The sequence below is a fragment of the Ambystoma mexicanum genome, chromosome 3q (assembly GCF_040938575.1).
Source record: "Ambystoma mexicanum isolate Mex_15411 chromosome 3q, UKY_AmexF1_1, whole genome shotgun sequence".
NCBI classification, from domain to species: Eukaryota; Metazoa; Chordata; class Amphibia; order Caudata; family Ambystomatidae; genus Ambystoma; species Ambystoma mexicanum.
In genome coordinates this window covers 622,155,007-622,181,010 of record NC_090926.1, presented here as the reverse complement: position 1 = coordinate 622,181,010, position 26,004 = coordinate 622,155,007, and the positions used below count along the sequence as shown (strand labels likewise).

The following is a 26,004-nucleotide window of genomic DNA, read 5'->3' as shown; positions in this document are numbered from 1 at the left end:
GTATAGTCTTTTGCTCTCCTTGTCGGGAGGAGCTTCTGATGACGACAAGGGTGTCCCAGCCCTCTTCCGAGTGTTGGTAACCACTAGGGAGTCTGGTTTAAGCTGTCCTCTTATATAAAGAGGGTCAGACTGGGCTGCCCGAAAAAGTTTTTCGACTCTGGGGTTGACGGCTCTGGTGAGGTTTGGATTCACCAGGGATGGATCTATTCTACGTTGGATGGATTTAAGGATAGGGATGGTTTGAGCGACCGGCCTCCTTTCTCCCACCAACTCTTCTGCGAAGTCCCTTTCCTCCTGTACACCGTGGGTGTCGATGTGAAAATGTTCTGCCGCGCGAGCGAGAACTTCATTAAGGAGGGGCTGGTTATCAACTGGCGAGTCGGTAACTGGGGCTTCGCTTTCTACCGGGGAATCTACTCTGTAAATTTCCTGCTCGTCTTCTACCTCCTCCAGGTCCTCATCGTCCGCATAGTATTCAGTCCCGGTTTGTTCCTCCATAATTGTAAACTCCTGGTCCCCTTCAGGGAAAGGCTCTCCTTGGTATCTGGGGTGTGGAGTAGAGTAAGGCTGCACCTCGAAGGGTTCAGATCTTTCGAACCGGGCCTTTTTACTTAGGGGGATAGGATCAGAGGAGCCTGAGGGTGTGGCCCCTTGAGGGTCATACGAAAGGAAATGTTCTGGGTTCTTGTCATAAAAATCAGCTAAGGAAGACATCCTTGACATGACCCTGTCTATGTCTTCACTGGACCCTTCTTTGGAACAGGGTATGGCTTTAGTAGGCAACTTAGAGGACTTATCAAGGGTAGCCTTGCTGGATGTTGATGTCCCAGTAGATTTATGTTTGACTGTCTGCTTAGGGTGGAAGGATGGTTTTACAGGAGTGGAAGGCTGTGCTTTCCGCTGTTTCCCCCCCTCCCCGTGCGTGGAAAAATGTTTTCCCTGCCCCTTGGAGGCCTCAGACTTTCGACGCCTGGCGTCGAGGGTCGGGAGAGGTACCTTGTTTTGAGCGTGGGGCCTCGCTGGTGTTAACTGCGGCCTCGGTCTCCTGGAGCGCGGCCTGGGGGTGGAAGTCGTATTCGTCTTCCGACGATCGAACTTCCGTTACTCTAGGGAGCGAGGCACTCTTGGCAAGAGTGGATGATTGCCTTGCGTCATGCGGCGATCTCGATCGAGAGCGCCCAGAGGACACCGAGTCGGACCGTTCTATCTGTGCCTCTTTCCGAGAAGTCGACGTCGTCGAGGTTCGGTTGGACTTAGTGTGCTTAGTGTGTGTGTAGGGTGTGTAGCGCTTGCGTCGCCGGGGGTCTTCCCCATAGCCGCCCTGCCGGACAACCTTCCGAGGTCGGGGACCTGCGCTCGGCAGTCTTTCGACGCCGTAATGCCCTCACCGTCCGAAAGTACGGCGTCGCTGCCATCGCTGAAGGCGCCCTCCGCTGCCATGGCTGCCTGTCTGGCGTGGTGGGCCCAACGCTTTGTCGAACGGTCCTTAAGTGTCTTAGGCTTAAACCTATTACACGCTCTGCAGTTCGCTTCGGGGTGGTCCCTCGGCAAGCAGAGATTGCACGTGGCGTGTCTGTCGACCCAAGGGCATTTGCGGTTGCACTTGGGGCAGAATTGGAAAGGGGTACCCTCCATACGCACCTTGAGGCAGCGGGCTGGTAAGTGTAGGAAATATATAAGGTGTACCTATATACTAAGAGTGAAGAGTATGTACCACCCCCCACTCTCCCTACTTGCAGGGCCGAGGCCAGCGGCCTACTAGGCCCGGGCCGAGGCCAGCGGCCTTCCGAGGCCCAGATCCGTCGTGCAGCAGCCGACGGTCGATGTCTTCTCCAGCCGTCGTCGAGGGTCGACGTTGGGGTGGGGAAGGATGTCAATAAATAATTTTACTTCAATAATTAGCAAAAGTATGGCTAAGGCCAGGGAACTCCGCAAGATGCTTCCGACCTATGTGGTGCCACAATTACTTCTTTGATTCCATTGAAATGCATCAAGTGTAGACGGTTTCAAATGGCATACAAATCAATTGTGCTCTGAAACACTTGTGTACGAGCGCGATATAAATAAAATATCAATATCAATTAATAAAGTGACCCAACAATAGACTTGAGGAGGAAAACAAGCTGGTTAAGCAATTGGCAGAATACTGGGCCCCTACCACTAGGCACAGTTCTGTGTGAGGATTCCCCCCCACCTGGGCAACCTGTAAATACGATCATGAACAAGCCCAGTCCATATATTGTCTTAGCAGACTCTTATTTTCTTCTATAATAGTTCCACCACCCCAATGTACCTGGTATAGCAGATTTCTCCGATGGGTCGTGGCCAGATCCTTCTCGAGTCTCCCTTTAAGGCAGGAGCCACGGATCGTCAATAGTCCTCGAAGAAGGTGAACCTTGATGGCGTTGAGGCAGCAGCTTCGGTCCCGTTGGTGCTCGTCGACAATCGGTCGTGGACGTCCTGCAGGGATGAGGCGTACAGTGCACCTCAACGACGATAGTTTGTTGCTGCAAAGAGTCAATGAAGAACTTCGGCCCAGCAAGGGCTACATGTCGTCGGCCTCTTTGTGGTCTTCGGGTGGCAGGAAACCCACCGGTGGATTCTCCTTGGTTCGTCGGTGACCTTACCTTTCTCCGGCGGGACAAAGCAGTCAACGGTTATGAGCAAGGGAGTCCTTGATTCAAAGTGTTCTTATGCAAAGGTGGAGAATTGCAGCTCCGGTCGTCGGCAGCACAGCGTCAAGGGGTTCCCGCTTCTGGGCAAAATGGCTTCAACGGGCTTCCAGCGGTTACGGCAATCCTCCGAACCCTGGTCGACTGCAATGGACTTTGATGGCCTCACTGTCCGGGTGCTTAACTTCGAGATTCCTTGGCGGTACCCGTCTCTGGTCGAGAATTTTTTTAAGACCGACTTCAAGGGCCCTTTCGCGAAGGTTAGCAGTCTCCACGATGTTCCCTCATAGATCGGGAAAAGGTCTGTTAGCCAGGTCCTCTTTCGAATCAGTCCTCAACAAACTCGACAGCTTTCGGATCGGGTCGAAGCAAATGCAGCAAGTATTATTCTTCCAGCTGGGCTTCAAGGAAAAGAAGCAAGTTTCAACTTCAGCTTCTGAACGATTTTCATCAGTGAGAGGTCCCCATATATACTGTTCGGTCTCTCATTCCCTCTACTGGGTCACACTTAGGCAACCAATCATTCAGAAGGGCATTCAGGCAGCCAGACAAGCTCACAGTGCATTCAGGCCATTCTCTTCCATCCAGACACTCACAACAAGAAATGTGGATTAGGACAAGTACCCAGCCATTTAGCACTCCACACTGCATTCATACCAGTTTCGGGCAGGGCTGTCTCATTGTATCACATACTAGAAACCAGACATCCATAACATGAAATGTATATTGGTCACACACTTCATTCACCCAGATCCCACCCCACGGACGTACCCACAACATAAAGTCATTGGGAAGGCTCCAGCCAGTCTGGCCAGGACTTCCCCCACAATACCATATATGGTACTTCCACCCAACAGCCAGTCAGGGGAAGGGACAGAGTCAGGGCTTCCCAGGACTTTGGGAAAACAAGGTAACAGGCAATTGAAAGCAAGAGGACACAGGGGCCATCTTGTCTCCTATCAGGAATCAACTGATTCCAATGGCAGGGCCTGGGTATCCCAAAATGGATACTCAGAGCACCTGTAAAATTCAGCATGGAGATGCCACCAGCCAATACCCAGCTCTATGGGCCACACACAGGTACCCAAAAACATACTAGGGGTACAGGGTTGTACCCCCACCCATGGGTGCCATAAGGGTATCCCATGGGTCTGTTCACCATGACCAAAAAGAGGAAGAGCTGAACTGCCAGGAGTCCTGCATGGACTCCTGTGCAGGAAATAACACAATACACACATGATAGGAGTACAGGACAAGGACATGGAGGCCCTGTCCCTCCAATGCATTTCCAGCATCACAAGCCAGCTACACAATTTCCATCCCTAGTCGTTTTCAACAATCTATAAGCCTCCTTAGCAGATCTCATTTGCCACTGCATAAATAGCGGTCTTAAGAAAAGTTTCGCTAGGGAAATATATAAACGGACAGATACAAATAAAGTGTCTAACATCCTCCACCAGTAAAACAAAAAGTGCACGTATCTGGTTGGTCCTTATTCCATCAAGCAGTAAAATAATTAACCAGTAGAATTCCTATCCTGAACTTAATCATTAAGGTGTTCGCCATCATTTTGCATGGAAAATCCAGATACCGGTCCATAGAAATAACTCAGACAACCTTTTTTCTGAGCGATTGCTTACATAACTCACTACATAGGCCTCCCTCACAACAGATTTGTAATTGCGGCCCAGTCAAAGAGGATCACTCCACAAGGGAAGGGAGATTCAGCAATGAGGCCATATTGTTAATGCATCAAAACCATGGGAGACGTAATATATCTTTTTGACTCTTATTCCATAATATTGGCCAATAAAATAATGGACGCAATTTTATCAGATGTTGCAACCCATACCAATCCAAATTTAATCAGTAGAGTAAGAGCACAGTTCGTAATATTGAGGAGGTGCTTAAGTATCTTATTTTCCTCCAAGACCAAAAAACTTATATGTCTGAGTACCACCACAACTCGATTCAAAACACTGCAGCGGGGACATCCTGCATTCTATACATTTCCATTGCATGAGCTACACTTCTCCCACCATACCGATAACAAACTAATCACTGCCATACCACGCCACAACAGCGTAATTGAACTTTTCTCTACTCGTCTGCCCCAGCTACCGTTACGTCGACCAATAACCCAATATAATCATAGCTCTCTACCTGTTGCAATGTAAGATTGCCTATATAAAATGAATACAATTTACTATAATGATAGTTCTTCAGGGTAAAAGTCATTGCTTTCGATATTGTACTATTCATTTTTAAATCTTTATTCCTGCAGTAGTTCTAAAAATCAGTAGATTGTTTTTGGAAAAGAGGGGGGTTTTAGATATCAAAATGGCATTGGCATAAAGAAGGATGCCCCATTATTTTAACACCAAGCAACGGCGCATCAGCTTCTTTATCCCAACTGCAATGTCATTAATAGAGAAAATAAATGAGGCACCATAATAGTCTTGTCTAACCACTTTTTGGATTGGAAACTGGGGGGTGCACTCCCCAGTGGAGCCCCAACACACCACTGCAAAGTTATCTTCATATATTTTAGACATTGCAAGTATTAACATTGCCGGAACCCTATAGACTCCAACAGAGCCCACAATTGGGGCCTTGAGACCGAATCTAATGCGGCCAGTAGGTCGATAAAAGCAACATATAATGGCATCCTCTTAAGCTGCAAATACCTATCCAGGAGCAGGGACAAACTAAAACATTTATCTATCGTTAATGTAGCTTTTCTAAACCCTGCCTGGTTTGGGGATAATACTTTATTTTTGAGGCACCATGCCTCAAACCTTAAAGTCAGAACTTTGGCGTATAGCTTAGAGAGAACTCAATAAAGAAATGGGCCTGTAATTACCAGGCACACAGCAAATCCCTTTTATATTAGAAGGAAAGAAAATCGACCCCTGGCAGCTTCTGTGAATTTTATTTGTGGCACTCACTTCATTAAAAAACGTAGTTAAAAAGGGTACCCATATTTGCAGCTTCTCATTAAAAAAAATCAATCAGCAAAATATCCAGGCCCACCGATTTATTTAATTTCAGGGGCTACAGCAAGCTGCTTTATTTTCTCTTCTGTACATTTCAAGGGCTCAAAAACTAAGCTGTCTGACCAGTCTTTGGCAATGGGAAGGAAAACAGGATTTACCTACCTATACATCTTACCTTCACCCAGCATATCTGCAAGGAACAGAGCTAAAATGGGTTAGCAATTCCTGACCCGATATTGAAGTAGGCTGGACACCAGAAGTCGTGTCTTAAGCAACCAATCGCCAGAAATCTCTGAATATGCGATTGCACTGCCATTTTCATGGCTTGCCAATGCTTCGCTTGCTGCTGTTCTTTCTTCCTGTTTAGCAGTGACTTATAATTTAGGTGCTTACTTTTAATAACTCCTTTACTCGTACTTGGTGACTTTAATCTCCACCTCTCTTCCAACCCTCCCTCCTCTCATCTATTCTTGACTCCTACCCACCAATCTGGCTCTACTATCGACCTCATCTCTCATTGCCTCGCCTGTATCCTGCCTTCCCACCTACTTGTATGATCAGCCTCTACTTTATTTTTCCCTCTCCTCTCTCTCCCCTTCTCCTCCTCCCCCTCCCTCCCTCCTCCACTTCGTTCTTACGGCATGACCTACGTGGCTTTAACCCCTCTCTATTTCTTACATCTCTATCCTCTTTCCTTCCCCTCATTTCCCATTTCTCCTCTCTCTCCTCCTCTGAGGCCTCCTCCATCTTAAATTCTCTCTCTTCTTCTCTCGATCTTCTCTAACCCCTCTCCTCATTTTCCTCCTCTCATCGTGCTGCTCAACCGTGGCTTTCTTCTCATCTCTCCACCATGCGCCGCCTTCTTAGGCACCTTGAGCGTCTTTGGCTCAAACAGCCAACCCCCGCAAACCAATCTGCCTACTTCTCCTATCATTCCCTCTACGACTCATGCCTCAATTCCGCTAAACGCAACTACTTCTCTGACGTTGTCCAGTCTCAAACCTCCCACCCTCATCGCATTTTTCAAACCTTAGCCCGTCTTCTCTATCCATACACTCCTGATCCCTCCTCCACCTCTTTTCTCTCACTGCTACTGATCTAGCCTCCTCCTTTTCTAACAAAGTCCTCAACCTTCGTCAAACCATTCTCTCTTCCCCCTCCTACACTTCTCCTCCACCTACCTTCTCTATGTCGTTCTCTCACGTCACTCATTCAGATGTTACCCTCCTCCACACCCACACTCATCCCACTGCTTCCCCTGCTGACCCCATTCCTACCTCCCTCATCCCTAAAATGTACCCCTCCTGATTCCTTACCTTACCTCCTTCTTCAACATCTGTCTCTCAACTTCCACTTTTCCTAACCCTTTTAAACATGCAACCATCATCCCCATTCTCAAAAAACCTTCTGCTAATCCCAGTCTTGCCTCCAACTATCGCCCCATCTCTCTCCTACCCTTCCTCTCCAAACTATTTGAACGCATTGTCTATTCTCAACTCTCTTCCTTCATCTCTAACCACTCCCTCCTTCCCGCTACCCAATCTGGCTTCCGCCCACTGCACTCCACTGAAACTGCTCTCACCTCTGTTTTTTTAACTCTCTCTTCTCTGCACGTTATTCAAAGCACTCCTCCATTCTTATTCTCATTGATCTTTCCGCCACTTTTTATACTGTTGACCATCCTCTTCTTCTCAACTCCCTCTCCTCATTTGGCTTCAAGGGCTCTGTTCTTAACTGGCTCTCCTCTTATCTCTCCAACCGCTCTTTTTCAGTCTCCTGGGGTGGCTCTTCCTCCCCCTCCTATCCTCTTAACCACGGAGTTCCCCAAGGTTCTGTCTTAAGCCCCTTTCTCTTCTCTCTCTACACTTCCTTCTTAGCTCCCATCTCCTCCTTTGGCATCTCACACCATTTCTATGCGGATGATACCCAGCTTTTCCTCTCCTCCTCCTCCTCCTCTTTCTCTCCTGACATTCATGATAAACTATCCTCTTGCCTATCTGCTATCAAATCCTGGATGTCCTCTCACTTCCTTACTCTTAATACTGAAAAAAACGGAACTCTTCTTCCCTGACAATTCTCTTCCTCCACCCTCCCCTCCTGCTTCCATTCTCTTTCCCCCCTCCCACCTCTCCTTCTCTCCCCATGCCCGTAACCTTGGTCTTCATATTGACTCTCACCTCTATCTCACATTTCTCTTACTGCCAAATCTTGTCGCTTTCACCTCTACAACATTCGTAAAATTCGACCCCTCCTTACCTTTCATGCTGCTAAACTTTTAATTACCTCCCTCATCTTCTCCAGACTCTTCTACTGTTCCTCCCTTCTCTTTGGACTCCCCTCCTCTCATCCATCCCCGCTCAAATCCATCTACCACTCTGCCATCCGCTCTCTCTGCCTTCTCTCACCCCTAGATTCCATCTTCTCTTCTCTCTCTAGGTAGGCTCCCATTTCACTCCCATCTCAAATTCAAATTCCTCTGTCTTGTCTTCAAATCCCTCTATGGTCTTACCCTCCCCCCCCTATCTCTCCTCCCTTTTAACTTTCTATACCCCTTCTCGTTCTCTCTGTTCTGCTAATCTTTTCCTACTCTCTCCTCCTCCACCTCCCTGTGCCCCCTCCCGTTTCCGTTTTTTCCAACTACTTGCCCCCTTCCACTGGAACCGCCTCCCCCTTCACATCCGCTCTTCCCCCTCCTTCCCTTCCTTTCGCTCGTCTCTCAAATCTTACCTCTTTCACTCACCTCCCTAGCACCCTTCGTTTCTTCTCGTCCTTCTCCCTCACCTTCATTCCTCAACTCCTACCACTGCTCTTCCCATCCCTTTCTACCTCCTCCTCCCCACCCCCTGCTCTCATATAATCCCACTCTTTCCTCTCCTCTTCCTCATTCACTTTTACATTCCCTCTTCTCCCGCTCCTACCCCCACTAACTCTTTCCTTCCTTTACTCACCCTGTGCTTCCCTACCCCCTCCTCACACCTACAATGTTGTAAATTGTTCTTTAAACTGTTTGTGTTATGATTCAATTACCATCTTATGCTTGTTGTATTTTGCCTGTTCTTATGTAAAGCACTTTGGATTAAAGGGCTATATAACTTCAATAAATACAAATAAATACAAATATCATCCCAATTTCCACTGTACGAAAGTGCCGCAAATAAGTCCACCTTTGTGGCTCTTTATCAAACGATTTATGATTATTGGAGGTTAATGTATGTGGATTGTTACACCAAGTAACATATCCCATAACAATACTCACTACTTGATCATAAAACAGCAGATGATTACGGTTCCAACTACCACTCACACGTACTCATGATGGGTAACATTTCAGAATATATAACCGGCAAAATAGATTACTTATCCAATAAGTCCTCTTTAACAGATTTCAACACCATAATTTGCTTAGTGAGTTTTGTCAAACAGTAAAACACCTCCCCAAGCACTCCGAATCATATACGAGTCTTAAGGGATCATGATTGCTCTCTTGCCTCACTATGATCTCAAAGAGAAGCGCTCTATGCACGAACCTTGGTTTATACATACTTTTTGCTAATATATCCCCTCTTACCCGACCATTACCTGCCCAGAGTTCATATTTATGTAAAATACTGGCAACCTTACTACCAATCAATAGGATCACTCGGCTGTGGAGCCGCCAGGCATAATTCGGGAATACCCAAAAGTTCATCCTCCATTAGCTGTTCCTACTAACCACTGGGTCAAGTTCAAATTAGCAGTTAAAATCGCCTGCAACAACAAGCCGCTTTGTATTTCCAGGTGACCCACGCTCCATTATAAACAATAACGCGCTATACAAAACATTCACAGCGCTTCCAGAAACTGCCTCAGATAGACATTCAAAAGCAGGAGAGTACTTTTATCCTTTAATATAATTATAATGCCAAGACATAGGCCCCAAGAGATGTTAATCATCCCACCCTTTGCGCATCTCTTGGGCCATTGGATGGATGCCGGTTGAAAAAAACTTTGATAACCCAGTTTATGCACTGGGTCTACACACGTCTCCTGAGGACCGATAATCTGAGCATCACATATGAACTCATTCCATTCCAGATCATCAATATGCGAACTAAGTCCCTTATGGTTCCACGAGAGAATCGTAATACCACTATACATTTGAGAACTAAACCCTAACACCCCACTCCCTACATTACCCACCAAGGGGCTATTGAACATGCAGCTGGGGGCAAGGTTTATGCAGCAGTATATGCTCTCTGATGCACCCCGAGAAATAACTGCATTCTTTTGCAGGGCAGGGACCTTCAGTCCATGATCCAAAACTTCCCTAGGACAATCCAAAATCATCTGGTTATCAAGAGGAACTTGTTTACAAAAATAAAACATCGACAGTGTTGAGGCAAGAAGAGTTCCTACAATAGGGTAATACCAAGAGTCATGGAGATGACAAGTCTTAAAAACAGCATACAAAGCATACAAATAAACCACAATCCCCATAGCCGCCAAGTCTTCCTTACAATTCATCATGCATGTCCAGATGTAAGGATTTACAAACCTAAATCTGATGTTCCAAACCCCACAAAACATCCAACTGTCGAATTCTTTCAGATTGTTAAAAACGGTACTTTTAATGTCATTAATTTCTAATATTTCTGGCAAGGCGTTGCCCAGGGCAAACCTATAGGTGTTTTTTTCCCATGTGTCCTTCACATAAAAGTACAGATCAAATGTGTAGGTTTCCATTCATTTAACAGATCAGACAGTCACATTTCTTGAGTCAGCCAAAACGGTAGTCTGCCCTTTCTTCTCTGATGCCAGTCCTAAATGGACCTTGCCACTAGAGGCTTTATCAGCACGACACTCTCCCAGGACACTTCGACTGACAAGTGCCACAACGGCATGCTTCTGCATCAAAAGAAGATAGCCCAGGTACAGAAAGATGCTCCTTTGATGCCAGCGCTGAGACCAACCGATCCACATTCAATACCTGAGGCAGGAAAACAAATACCTGAGGCAGGACAACATCTCTTTCAAAAAACAGTTGCAAATCTAGCTTCTGGCTATCAGCAGACATTTGGGATGCTTCATGCACCTTATTACATCTCATCCTCACATCAACACGGTTGATATCCTTTGGCATACATTGATCTTTTAAGAGCCTATCAATTTAAACAACCATCATCATTCCTCTGGGCTTCCTCCTGTGCCCATATGGACTTTAAGTCCTGCAAATGCTGCACCATCGTCACCATAATCTGTGAAAATGGGGAAATAATAAAACCCCCTGGACTCCCTTGTGAACACCAGTGCCCCTTGCCCAGGCTGGACTAGAGGTAAAGATCTCAAATTTCGTTTAATTTACAATGCTTTTGACACAGACAATAGGAATCTCCGGGTCGGGGCATTATGCAGACAGATGATGCACCCTCTCTTGATGGATCTGATAACAGCCTTGTACAATGAAACCAATGTTAAAATGAGGTTTGCCCTTAGTGGGGAGCAACCTAAGATTCCGATGCCCTGTAGAGGGGAGGCAGAAGTATGCCCTTCATGCTCTTCAACATAGTCGTCGATGATGCTGATGGATCATTGCAGAATGCGGGTGGGTGTTAGTTTTAAAGTCGTATCCTTCAACCTTATGAGAGACCTTACTTTTTTGCTTTTCCTATTGGTTTGGAGGCTTCATTTTTTTACCTCCAGCAAGTCCTCTTACAGGTACTCGCTGTTGATGTAACATTTTGCCATGTGCCCCTGGAAGGTCCTATGACTACCAGGTGAAGGTTCCCCAAAGGTAGCCTCGGAGACCGAAGAAGGCCACCCTCATTGACGTACTACCTGGTAGGAGATCTTTACGCATTTTTACATTACGGTATGCTGCTAGATCCATATTACCTTTGCAGGCAACCAAGTATTGATCCCAGTAGGTCCTGTTAAAATGGCAACCTGGTTTTAGAAATCCAGTGAATCGCCACCACCAGGATGTTTCACCATGTAAGCATGGAATCAAACACATGCTGTATAAAAGGTAATGACTTACGGTTGGAAGTGCTGAGTAGCCATAACTGTATTTGGCTTGATGAATGAATGGGCCAAATGGTATTCACTGCAGAGTCTGCAGCCTGTGTTTGCATCTGGGAAGGTTTCAATGTGGTAATAATCACTGAATGTGTGACGACTTAATGTTAGAATGGTACACAGACTGACTGGCTTCAAAGATTCTATAAAGACAGGGGTTTCTACATCATATTGTTATAAACCACAAGGACTTGTCCTGAAGCAGCTAAAAACTCCAGCAGAAAACGACGGAAACTCTGCTGTGTCATCTCTCCGGAACCTACAACACACAGCAAAGTACTTTGGGTAGCTGCACAATCTGGACGTCTTTCACACTGCCAGAAGCCACCATATGGTGCTCCCTTTACCTGACTGAGTGTGCCCAACTAAATTACTTACCTCCAGGACTCGGCCTTCCTTGAAAAATACCAGCAGTCTCTCCAGAAAAGGGCTGACAGTGGGTAAGATCTGCAACCCTACAACTTCAAGACATTTGCATCAACTGGGATGATGAGGTTTAACTCCTGGCAGATCGCTGAGACACCAAGACTGCACTACTGGTGAGCGAGTTAGCTGCACTGTCCACCAGCATCAGGGATCTCCCTCTATGCTTCATCATCATCCAGGGTCCTTCCGTTGTCCAAGTTAGCTGAGGTCATGCATGGAAATCTTGCACCTTCCTTGATGAACTGTCACTTTATTAGCTCCCTTATCCAAAAACTGCGAGGCTGCCTGCTCGCATTTAGCCCATAGGATAACGTTGGGGGCAAACTGTACAAATCACCTCAGTTGCCTACCTACAACACTGCATTTTGACTCAAAAAACAAATGCTGCACATTTAGTGGCTGCTAAAAAAAGTCACAACTCCATATCTGAAAGGTAACCTGCCTGTAATATACAACATTCTCAGTCTTCACAAGGTCTATATAAAGAATATATATATTTTTACAGATCTACTGTGTTGTCCTTTCCCATTTTATGACTGTACATATTAATGACCCTTTTACCTCCTTCTCTCCACTTTGTGGATATTCCTGGACTCCTCTGCCACATTGTCCTTTGGGAGGGTGAGGCATCTATGAAGAAGCCTTGCAAGCTATATATTCATTTCTCTTTCAGTGGTACTAAACATAGGGTCCAGGAATAGCCTAACAGTAGTCAGCCCCCAAAAATAGGAGACACCTGTGACCATTTATTAAACTTTGCGGATGGCAGTGATCATATAACAAAATGAAAATGTATTGAGCAATCTTTTGCTGTGATTCAAGGGTTACCCCCAAGTTAAAATATCTTTTCATTAATGGGCAAAAACGGACATGCAGCAGAAATTGAAAGCTAGTATTGTTATAGCAGGGGCCCTTGAAGTGGTTTGGTTGTACGATTACAAGGGTTTATGATTTTTCCACACAGGTTCTTGGATATTAAAGTCGAGAAAGGAACCATGAGCCTAAACAGTCAGCATGGGAGATCCTACGCTTTAACCCTTTAAGTGCCATGGGCGAGGTATCTCGTCCTTGGGATTACCTCCCCAGTGGCAAGGACGAGATAGCTCGTCCTTGGCACTTAAGAGGTTAACGAAGGAGAAAATGTTAGAAGCCTTTGCATGGTGAAATACTGAAATCACCAAAAAAGGCCTTGGCACTGGAGGGGGGAAAACCCATGGCAGTTAAAAGGTTAACCTCCAATTTGGAGGATACTCGTACCTACAGGCATACTGACCCAAGGCAGTGGCTACACAGGCACACCCTGGGGTTTTGCAGGATACTCAACCTTGCAGGCATCAGAAAATGTTTTGTTTTGTAAAAAAAAAAGAAAAAGCCTACTAAAGATGTCCTTAACCACCTCACAGAACAACTGGTCCTCAAGCCCCTTTCAACCAGGATCAGAATCTGGACTTCTCATGGAGATTAACCGAAAAGAGAACCCAACAAGGGTTCAATCAACTGCTGCTTCATTCAAAATAGGCATGTCTTTGCCGGGCGAGACCAGAGCTATCTACGGAACCCCCAGCCATCATAACTGAATCTGACCTTTGGTTGTTGAAGAGCAGTGGCAGCTGGTGACTTTTATATTTGGTGGGGCTTAAATATTGCCACGAAAAGGCTTAAGCGACTGAATGCAATGAGAGAGCATGAAACACCCGTCCTGCCTCCCACCGCAGAAATTTTTTATTTTAAACCTGAACGGGACGACTCCTACCAAGAGGCTGGAGTGATCCACTAGTCTCTAGAAGTCCTGCAATTTGAGCCATCCCACGATGGGCTGCAACCTTGCTAGGCTGCAAACCACCAGCTTTGGTGGACTCCTGCTGGACCTCCAGAGACATGATTTGAATCCCTGACGTCCCCTCACCAGAGTGCAGGACAGAGAGTGAGGAGAATCCGAACAGCGATATTCGTCCTTCACATCTGGCTTCTGTAAAAAGGCGCCAAATCCACAGAGCCGTAGCAATCTGAAGAAACCTTGTTGGAAGCCTCGTCGGACGACTGCTGTTGAAAGTTCCCATCCAGTACGCAGTTTTTTTGTCTCCAGTCCAAGAATCCAAAGGACCGGGTCCTGTGCTACTGCATACTGAAGGCATCCACTCAGAAGCTCGTTTCCCGTAAGGTACGGTGTAGGCTTGGGAAATACCTTAAGTCTAGTGTGCATCCTGTGAGGTTGAGTGGGTGATTCGTGTGGTTGGGAATTTGTCCTTACCACCTGCCAAGGCCTAATGTTGAACACACATAGGGAGCACTCTCAGAAGTCCCTGAATACTATAACTAACTTTGAAAGGGAATACATACTCGTTTAAGAAGATCTCCAATGGAACTTTGACTTTCCTGCAACTGAAACCCATCTCAACCTGCCTACAGCTGGCACCTAGACCTCAAGGGTCCCTCTTCTGCCTCCAAGAGAACTCATGCAATATACCAGGGAAGGACTGGATAAGAAACAGCTTCTGTCTTGAAAAGTATCATACATTTAAAAGCACTTACTTGCTGAAAGAATTATTGTGTTAACTGTATCTCTGTGAAAGAAGTTACAAAGTGTCATTAGCTGTATGCTTATATTTGAGTTGAATTCTGCCCCTCTAAAAAGTAACTTTGTATGGTGCTCCCACCACCCCCTTCTAGAAAGTAATAAGTGTTGGTACTGTTTTAGTATTCTTAACTGAATGAGTGTAAAAGCTCACCAATAGAGTTTACCTACCTTGAATAACATTGTGTTCTTCCTAACGTGTAATTGGGTTTTGCTCCCCAGGATCTGCGTTATGCAAACCTAAAACAGTCTAGAAGTTAATACATGTCTTATGAGTTGCTTGAAGGCCCTCTTAAAAGAATATGGTTACTTACCTTGAGAATAGCTGCTGCTTTTCTCAACTCGTAACACTAGGTCGTACCTCCCATGAAACTGCTTTGAGCATTTTCAAAATAGTCAAAGAGTCAATTACCCATCTTGAAATACATGGTATCTTTCTTAAAGTGTAATAGGGTTTTGTGTCCACTTTTTTGCTAGTGCAGTCTAAAATTGTTATTGTGTGTTCATACTTGGCATCGAGTAGCATAAGGCCCCTCCAGAAAGAATGTGAGTTGTTTTACTAGCTCTGAACTGAATTCTAATAAGTAATGTTGCAAGGAGTATACTTGAGACAGGGTTGGTTTATTGTGTGGTTTCAAAACTGAGTGTCACTGCATGGCTGTGTGGGCCAACTACCCTTGAAATACTGATTGTATTCTAAAAGTATTTCTAACTTGGTTTTATTCGCCATTAATAGTAGATTACTATCCTGAATGTATAACCTTAAATTGGACTCACCTTGACTTGCTTCTTGCTCCTCTAAATAAGGTTATACCTTAGTTTGGATACCATAGGTATTGAGTTGGTTTTTATGATTGTGTCTATATGATGTTATAGTACATACTTACCCAAGATTTATCTTGGTCTACTAGTATTTATATAAACCCTTTATGTTTACAATACATAGTGGTTCAGTGTTTCTTTGGACCATATGTATGCTACAATTTCTTTGTACCAAGCTACAGCCCTCTCTCCCTCCTAAAATGGGCCTGGTTGCCCTGTCCATGCTACAACATTTTCAGGTGGTACAGCCTTATACCAAGAGTGGATCCTATGTACTGCCTTAGATGTATGGTTTTAGGAGTAGGACTTTAGAAAACCTGTCATAACAAGCAGCATCTCTGTGTGTGCTTACCTAAAGACTACACCGCTGTTACGCCCTCAAAGTTCAGTTGCAGGTTGAACTATGCAAGAAATTAGTGTTTGTCCCTTTTCATCCGAATTGGTTGGTCTCTCAGAATCTGTCCGCAGGGCTAAATATATCTGAACACGTTCTTGAAATCCTGGTCCAGTATCTGCTAAACCATCAGGACAGGATCCCATGACTGATCAAGCTCCTATTCAATATTAACCGGAAGCAGAGAGCTTCCTGCACATGTGAGCAGGAGCCGGCGAACCCCCCTGGAGTACACCGTAGCAGCACTAAATAGGCATGGAGGCTCAGGAGCGCCGCCTTGCACATTCAGACCTGCAGTAACCAAGCCTGGATCCCCGATAGGCCATGCAAGGCTGAGGAAGCAAGATGCCCAGGCCTTGCATAGCCCATTGGAAATGCACGATGGGGCACAAACTGTCAAAGTGAAACTTTTTCCCTTTGATAGTTTAAGCCAACCCAGCAGCACGCCCTCAGCTGCTTGTTGCAGCTGGAGGAGCACTGTGTTTTTGCTAGGCTGGCTTGGCAACTGATCCAAAATTGGTGGGTCAACAAACCGCTGCCCATTATGGACGTGCTGTCCCTGAAGTCGAGGGATTGGAGTGACCAAGTATCCCTTGAGATGGTACTTCTACCCAAGAACCACACAAGGTTAGGAGTCTTAACTTGATAAGATGATCCATCCAGACATGCTAGTCATGTATATTAGGATCAGCAAAGACTTGCCCAATTTGGTATATGTACTGGGAAAGTAAAAAATGTTAGGTCCATCTGAATAAGTTTGGTCTTGCTTGGCTTCTCTGGAGGCAATTTCCCATTTCTTGTCCCAAATTAAGCAAATCTTAGTTCAGAATTCGTCAATGCCTTGATGCAGTAAGCAGTCTGAGCTCATATCATGGTGAGTCTGTTAGCGGTGTTTGCAAAATGGCAAATTTATCTAGCAAGCAAGGGATGTCAAAGGCACCAGGTTACACACTCTGGCACCATCAAGTACCATATTTTGGAATTCATACTGTTTTCGCCAATTTATTTCCTTCTTACAGTATGGCCCCACCACTAGCTGGGTTCGACGCAATGATCGGGGGCAGGACTTGAACACCCTCCAGCTGACAAATGAGAACTTTGGTTTATGTATAATATTTTATATTTTTGTTTATGAATGTGGTTTATACTCTTATTGCATTAAGGATAGCACTGATTACTTCTCAAATACATTTGACTTTACATGAGTTAAATGCAGAACTCGCCAACAAAAAGTAAATGAGAACGATTGGAAAATTAAAACTGAAATGTAAAAATGTAAACAAAATGTGACCAATAGGGAAAACAAAAAATGACAAAAACAAGGATTTAAACCAAAGGACAAATAATGGAAGTTTGTTCGGGAGGATAGCACGCAAGTACACTGCTTGCCTCTCACGTGGCCAGCCCACATAAAAATCCCCTTCTATATTTACTATAAATAGCTTTTAATAACTTGTAAGAAACTAGTGGGACTTTGGAAACAGTAATGAACACTGTATATAAAGGTATATGGGGCACTTCGACACTTATTGCATTCTTTAAATCGTTTTATAAGATTAACATACGATTTGTGCAAGATCGAAGATCCTTTTAATAAAATCAAAAAAAGATTTTGACAATGAATTGAGTGCCTTTAAAATGGGCTAATAGCAATACCATTTATTAGAATAGCCTCAAAAGGGATAAAAGTCTGCGATGCATCGCTATATCCGAACACAAATTATTACCGTTCTGAAACAGTAGGTTTCTAGGAGCAAAAAGTGATATTAAAGAAGCTTAGATTGAGGTACCCACCGTTTTGGAATCACAAAAGCAAAAAAGAAAAGCAAACATCAAAACTCAATAGCTTGGCTCGAGGTGAAATGGCCCACAAAACATTTAATTAAGAAAGCTTGTACTGAAAGGGTTGCACTGAGAAGGGATTGTGAAGAAACAGCACATTTTAAAATAAACTAAACAAGCTAAAGTTTAAAATGATCTAAAGTTAAAATGGATACAAACTTACCTTTCCATCCATTGCTGGTACTTGTCATTGCGAATAATGAACTCTGGCGTCATATGAATAACTAAGGATACCAAATCATCAGACTTTTCATCTTGGTACCTGAAAAACAGACTTAGTTGTAGGGTCATGGCAGGAGGTGTAAACACTATCAATTCTCTAGAGGCACATAAATAAATCACATTGAATTAGGAGGCACAATTTTGAAGAATGAACACAAGTAAGGTAGATGAAAGTGAGTAGAAGTAATTGGGGAAAGCTCTCTTGAGATATACGACTTCGAGGTCAAGAAAAAAATGCATTCAAAATATGCTAAAACTTCATTTGTTCATTCTAAGATGTTTACTAAAATAAAAGACTAACATATAGAAGGGCATTCCTGTCATGGTATCCCTATAATACCTTTATGGATACTGTTGGGAGGGAGGGACAATCGTCCCAGGCCGCCTAGCGCTTCGAGATGCGGCAGAGGCCTTGAAGTGTGCCGTAGGGACTCTGGAAGGGGGCAGGGGTTTGGTGGCAAGGGCCATAACACCATCTTAGATAGTATCGGCCATATGGTAATCAAGGCCTAACCTCGCGCTGCAGCCAGGGCCACAGGCCCCAGCCACACACTTAGAAATAAGTGCCTGCATGCGGAAATAGGATGCAACTTGGGCACCATTGAGAAAGGGCAGAGCTGCATAGATTCATAGTCCCTTCATTCTTTCATGTGCCAACATTTTGTATCCCAGAAGGAATGCGCCCTGCAAGGCCACAGGGAAGGGTTGAGAGCCCTCTGCAAAAAGCGATCCCACGAGAAGGAGGGCACGAGCCTCTGACTTTCCCTGTCCCAGCTTTAAGTAATAGCATCCAGAAGCCCCCATCCCAAGACCCCCAGCATTCCAAGGTACCAGTCAGTCCCAGATCACTGACCAAAAAATTCTTGGACCCCCAATCGATCAAGAAAGATCAGAAAGCATGGCACAGTTGCCTTCACCATAGGTCACTTGATGTGTGCTGCAAGGTGCCGAGACAACATAGCTAAAACGAGGGTGGGGATCTTTGGATGGCCGCTGATATGTCTGGAATAGAGTTAGTGTGTGCAATGCAATGGGCTCGAATTATCCTCTTAGCCCTTGTCTGTAGTACCATGTGCATATTTCTATTTTTGTGGAAATAAAACTTAATTCTACTTGCGAGTGGTGGGCTGGCCCTTTTTCCATAGTGGGTTGTATTTTTCTGGTGCGAGTGTTGGGGTTTCGCTTTCAATCAGGCGACACCCACCTTGGTCTCAGCCTAGGATGTAGCGCTCAATTGAGATGCCTTTCTCTTTATTTTTTTGCAGGTTCAATTTGAGATGGTACACAACTCGTCTCACACACCCCTTTTCAAATACCCTGGGTCACAATGGACCATAAACCAGGCCGGTTGGTGAAAATGCAATATTTTATTATTTTTAGAATTCACAAAAATGACACAAATTTTAATATTGGGCAGAAATCACAAATGGGGTGATAATTACAATGGAAATGGAAGCAATGCACTTGGTTAACCTTCTAGTAGAACATATCCAAAGCACAAATGAATGGGAGCACTTTTTGAATTAGGACAGATAGCACCCAAGTTAAGGTTTCCCACTGCAATGTTTCCTCAACCCTCAAATAATCGAATTCTGAGTGGATAGAAAGAAGCAGCAGGTAGTCAGGGATAAGAGACAGAAAACAGAATCAAAATCCAACCTTCCCTCACAAAATTTTAAATCCTTTGCAAAGGCCTGAAATGACTCGGATTTTGATAATTAATGATGTGTGTTTAAATAATGCTATGCATAGGTTTTATCACAGTATCAGGGATGTTATATCACTAGCAACCATCAGGCAAAGTATCATAGAAGCATACAGTTCCCAAAGCAAGTTAAAATCGAAAACCCAGTGCAGTCAAATCACACGTTGGAAAGTTGCATTTTTACACAGAAGCAGTTTTAAATGTAAAAACGTTTTTTTTTTTTTAAACTGGTGAAAAACACTGAATTGGAATGAGGTTTTAGGCTGGGGGATAGATGTATATCCCAGGGGCAATATAGAGGTGATGGAGGGATATAGGTGGTGAATTGAGAGGGATTTGGAAGGTAGAATGAGGTTAGTTTTTAGGAAAAAAAAGCAGTTAAAAATAAGAAAAATCAGGTTTGAAAGAAAGGCAAATTTGACTTAAACTAAATTATCTAGATTATACTGTTAAAGAGAAACACGGTAAGCTCCAAGGTTGATTCGCGAGGTCAACCTCATCACCCAAGTGCTCAACTTTAACTGGAAATTAGTTTTATTACTCAAAATATAATTAAGGTCTTAGGATTTACACCAGACAGAATATGAAAAGAGATGGCGCTAGCACTTAGTAATTAAGGACAGGGTGCACAGAGAATTCTAACAGTTTTAACAAGTTACCAGGGTACGATAGGATTGCTTAGAGAGTAGGATAGAGACAAAAGGATCAAGATAAGGTAGGCTATGCGTTTCTATGGGGTTGAGATTTATACTCACAATCCACGCTTAAGTCTAGGGATTTTGGACAGTCAAAAGATTCTGGTCACCTGATGCAGAATCTCCTGGCAAAAGACAGCGGGGCAAGGTCAGGAAGCCAGATGCTATGGGTCAGCGGGCATGCAGGTAGTAGCAAGAAGCCGGTCTGGTTTCAGGATGCTTAAGGTACCACAGCTTTCCCCTTTTTAATGGGATTCAGTGGGTTTTCCTGATCAGTGGCCTTGCAGGACTTGGACTCAGCTATGCTTTGGCTTTGCAGTGAAATCTGGAATCAGGAAGATGAATGTAGCAGATCAGGAACGCAGCGCAGGAATTCAGGAGAGTGTGTGTGTCTGGAGCTCTGTCAACCACTCTTATTTATAGGGCATGGTGACATCACAGAAGTATTGGTGGGTAGACCTGAGCTAGGCCTGCCTCCAAGAGGCGGATAGTACAATCAATGTTGGTTGCCTCCTCGGGGAGTCCCAGTTTATGAGGTTGAATTTTATGAGGTAAAAAGCCATCCCACAGTCCTTTTTGCCAAAAATCAGTAATAAATTATTTACACATTTGTGGCACTTTAAAAAAGTCACATGGGCAGATTACATACTGTATGTAGAGCATAGCAGTCCAATCCCCACTGTTGTGGGACCTTGTTTTGCCCTTTTACCAGTTTCTCACGCTTTTCAGCGAGTATTATATTACTTAAAATTCTATAACTTTATACATGGGTGTGGATCATCATTAGGCATGTAAGTATTAAAATTCACAATGGCATCATGGATACTTTTCGTATAATACCCAATTCTCTGCCATTTCTATTCCCCATGTGTTAGTGAAGTCTATGACGTCTTAAATTATAAACCACAAAATCACATTTAAACCTTTCACATTTTTGCCTAGTCCTGCTGCAGACCTTAAGTTCTTACTGACAAGATTGACAAGTAGATTCGGGCCTTTTTATGTGATCATAAACCTCAGAGGCTGCAGCTTTGGAAATTTCAGCTGCCATGCGTAATAGGGGGCATGAGTGTACCTTCTAATTATCACCTTGCTTTTATGTCACAAAATATGTTGCCCTTTTTAGAAAACTTGGACAACTGGGCAATTGGGCAGTGGCCGAGACCAGTATGAAGTGTCCTTTAGAACCTGCTGCATTGTTGACTTCTAAGAACAATCAACGATGGGAAACCTCTACTTTGACAGAATTCTTGAGGCATTGCTGGTTAGAAATGTCACAACATTTAAAGCAAGATGCAAGGTCTGAAGGGGGCATCTATTTGGTTGGATCCTTCAATCACGAGCAATAAGAAGATGCTATCCTGGCGCAATTAGAAGGAATTCGATGGATTGGCGATTTAATATGAGGACGGAATTTGGCCGCCTTTTAAAGATCTCGGGCATATCAGAGGTCTCACTCAAAGACTGTACATATGAAGAATCTAGGTCTCTGAGATCAGCTATGTCTTCTATGGAAACACTTGCAGACTATGATCTAAAGGAAACCATTATACACATGGGTGAACAAGATCATATGGCCTCTTCAGTATACAAGCTCTTGACTGATGCACTGAAACGGAATACCAAGCTCCTGGAGGCATGGTCAAGATGCCTTAATTCAGAAATGACCGAAGCGATATGGGAGCCAATTTGTAGGAATATACCCAAAATGTCTTAACTTGGGCAAAAGAGTAAGACCGATCAAATTGTTTAGAAGGATACCATAGGGCTCCTGAGAGGATGTGCAGACACAGGGCATGCTGGGAATGCAAACATAAGGTTGGGTCTTTGGAACATATATGGGATTGTTTGAAGGTGCAGAAATTCTGGGGCAAAATCATTGATGTAATGATCCAGGTACTGGGTGTAGATTTAGAATATAATTTCTACACTCTGATTCTGCAAGATGATGCATTGTTGAAGGGCCTGTCGCACACACACAAGAGTTGGCTTTTCAGAGAGTCTTTGGTGGCGAAAGATTATTCTAATGGATTGGAAATCCACCAAACACCCAAATAAAAAATTATGGCTTCAAGAAATGTATACACTTTCCCACAATGAGAGGGTTATCTCGAAGTATCAGAAAAAGTGCAAGGACATTTGGATCACAGTTTTGGAAATGGACCTTGAGTGATCAGCCTTCACATGGTTTTAAGGGGGAGTGGAGTATTATTGGAGTGTTATTGGTGGAAGCCATTTTTGTATCTTTTTCTGTTTGTCTCTTCTTCTTCAGATTACTGCTCATGTTTGAATTTGGATATACATGTCTTGTATTAACACACAATGGGGGTCATCACAGGTTGGGCGGAGCAGGAAAAATCTGCTCCTCACAATCCAGAGTTTCGGCATAAAGTGGGAGGTTTACCTCAATCTTTTGGCTGGAGGTAAAAATCTGCACTTTCCGCTCATTTAAAGCGCTATTATTATGGAGCAAATTGTGCTGTGTTAATTGCACCCAACATTCCCCATAGAGTACTGTGAAAAATTGAGACTTACAGCCATACGGAAACTCAGGATCCGCTAATAGCGCCAGCCCGAGCTGCGGTAACGCTATTTGCGTTGGAGGTTTTCCACCAAGGTTCTGATAGAGCCCAATAACATTAAAAAAAAAATTACTCTGGATTGTGCATCTATAAAATAATACTTTGGTAAAATGTGAATGAATGTCAGTTGCAGATTTACATGTTGTGCTAAAGGGCTCATTAGCCAAGAATTCAAATGTTGCCCCTGTTGCTCATGTCGAGTGAGGCCTTGATCTAGTGTGCAATTGCTTATGTGCAAGGTTATTGCATTCTTGAATGAAACATACAATGCATCGTGCTATACTTCACTTGCTTGTGGGACACCTTTACAGGCCAACTGTAAATGACAAGTAAAACTGGGTATCTTCTTGTTTTATCCACGAGTAGTGTCATGTAAGCTCTTCCATCCCTCTGTCAAGGAAGCAATGGGTGTGTGGAATTTAATATTGCTCAAGCTGTATTTCAAATGTCCTTTTTCGAGGCTGCAGGGATCCTTAGCAAGGATTCCTGGGAACTGTAGGTTTGTAAGCCATGATCCCTCAAAATTGATTTTAAGGGGCTACAACTGCAGCTATAAAAGGGGTGTTAGGAACGATTTCAATGGGACACCCTTTCTTTTTGCTTGGTTTGGAATCTTGACTTGACTTTTAGGAGGGAAGTAAAGCCTTCTGATTTACTTCCTTTGTGTGAGAAACCAAAGGGTGTCTCAACCGCTAGTCTTGGGTACTTGTCATCCAGGTGGCCAGGACCTGTCCAGCACTTTTGGATCCAGTTCCTGGGGGTGGACCAGTGTGGGAGGATCATCTGGGTGAGGGTTCTTCAGGGAGTGGGGGTGAGACAGCCGATGGTGGGACGCAGTATTCCCCCCTTTTTTGTTCATCTAACCCATCCTATTTTTTTAGGATTCTCTGAGGCCCTAGCCCCCCCCCCCCTTTTTTCACAAACACTGGGCCGAGGAAGAGGGTGACAGAGAGTAACAAAACAAACTAATACATCGTACTGACATGTCCCGTTAATCGGGTCAGGCAAAGTCAGGCACTTGCGTCAAGTGCATACACCCGATACCAATAGGCTCTCCTCACACGCAAAAAAGGCAACACCTAAAGCCCCAGTCTGAGCAAGGCAGAAGACAAGTACGAGCAGGACTAGTGGGGCAAAGGCAAACCCACTGGAGCAGAGAGACAGACCAAGGGACGAGAGCAGTGGGTCAAAACACCCCAAGAGTTCCCTAGTGGAGGTCATTGCCTCTGATATGATAGGTATGATATATGATACGATAGGTTATTTATAACACGCTTAATTCCCAGAGGTTTCTAAGCGCAGATCCGGGGATCGAACCCGTGTTGGTCCGTGTCGTCTTGCTTCCAAGGCAAGCACGTTGGCGCCGAGCTATCCTCCCGGAACAAGGTTAGAAGGTTATAGGAAGCGAAAGACACATGCAGAAGGCAAGATCACGCAAGTGAAGACTTCATTGTGTTTCAAGGATGCCAGCGGCCCTCCCGGGTGAACAGCAGAGTTGGAGCGGCGACGCCAAGCCTGTGGTTCGAACCTTGACTCTTAAATTGGAAATCATAAAACTAAGAAAGAAACAAACACAGCCGGTGAGTTGGCAAGCGACCTGAGAGACCGGTGTGTGTTAAAGAAAGTTTGAAGCGGCAACATTATACCGTAAGTGAAGGCTGCGCACGTGTGGATGAGACGCAAGGAAAGGCACACCTGTGAAGGAACTTTGAAGAAAAAGACTATGGAATCAGCAATACTGAGTAACGGAGTGGTCCGGCGAAAGGAAGTAACCCACTCTAAAGTCTCTGTGAAAGGTGGATTGCTTGTAAGGATAAAGCGAATGAAGTGAAAAAGCCAAGTAAGCAGAATAACCTCCTAGAGAAGGGGAGAGTGGAAGTTGAAATCTTGAACTTTTAGTCAAAGTGGTCCTGCAGAGATCTATAAAGAAAGCCACGCATATACGAAAGACTTGAACACCTGAAAGTGGGCTGAGCCTGGCTGAGCGTAACAAACTGTGGTAAAGGGAGGCCCTTTGTAAGTTTTGTTGAACTATGTGCTAAAGAGGTATGAGCCCAACAGAGGGGGACCTACGTGAACTTTGTGTTGAATTATTATTTGGATGTCTGAACGAGAGACTTTACCGTGGAAGGCCAGGCTAGCCTCAACCCACATTTTGGAACTTTTTAGTATACTGAAAATCAGAGCCAGATTGTGTCATTCTGCCTATAAGGACCGCCTTACATCATGTGGTCTCACGTGGGGAGGAGAGCTGATTTAGCTACCTTTATTAATTTGAACACCGATTTGCTTTTGTTGAGCAACTTAACCATTACCTTCTTTGGATCCTGCAGTTTTGTCCAATTTCCATCCTATTTCACTCCTCTCATTCTCTATGAAGCTCCTCGAATCTCTGGTCTCTCCTCTTCTGGGTTTTTTTCTGGAATCGTCCCTTTTCTTTGATCTCTTTTAATCTGGTTTTCGCCCCGGCAGGGGCACTGAATCTGTTCTTGTTTCGGTGGTGGATGACCTTGCTTGCCTAGTGGACCAGGGTGGTGTGAGGGTGCTGATTGTAGTTCAGATCTCAGCTGTGTTGACCTCCCCACGCTGGTTGCCCAACTGTCCTCTGCACGTCCTTCTGGCCAGGTGCTTACCTGGTTTTCTTCCTGGTCATACTCAACCTATTTTCCCTCTCCTTTTTCTTCTAAACCAGTGTCTCTATCTTGCAGAGTCCATCAAGGCTCCGCTCTGTCACCTATTATGTTTACCATCTATATCCAGCTGCTTCTTGGTCTCATCCACTCCTACGCCTTCCTTTGTTATTTTTATGCAGACGATACACAGATTATTCTGCAACTCGATCTATCTCAGCTTGATATGGATGTTGGGCTTAGGGATTGCTTGGAGTTCGTGGGTGGATGGATGACTAGGAACTCCCTGAAACTGAATGGTGAAAAGACAGAGGTGCTGGTTGTGGGCTCTGCTTTCTTTCAGCTTTGTGGACTCCCGATTTCTGGCCCTCTAATCTTGGACCTTTTCC

The 26,004-nt window shown here is 44.5% G+C and overlaps 1 protein-coding gene across 1 annotated transcript in view; it reads right to left on the bottom strand.

Annotated features, from left to right (window-relative positions):
• ELAC2 (elaC ribonuclease Z 2) overlaps nucleotides 1-26,004 on the bottom strand; it is a 972,577-nt gene that overhangs the window by 594,420 nt on the left and 352,153 nt on the right. Inside the window, exon 12 of the mRNA XM_069654514.1 lies at nucleotides 17,945-18,043. Within this exon, the coding sequence (XP_069510615.1) occupies nucleotides 17,945-18,043 (99 nt within the window). The remainder of the gene's footprint in view (nucleotides 1-17,944; nucleotides 18,044-26,004) is intronic.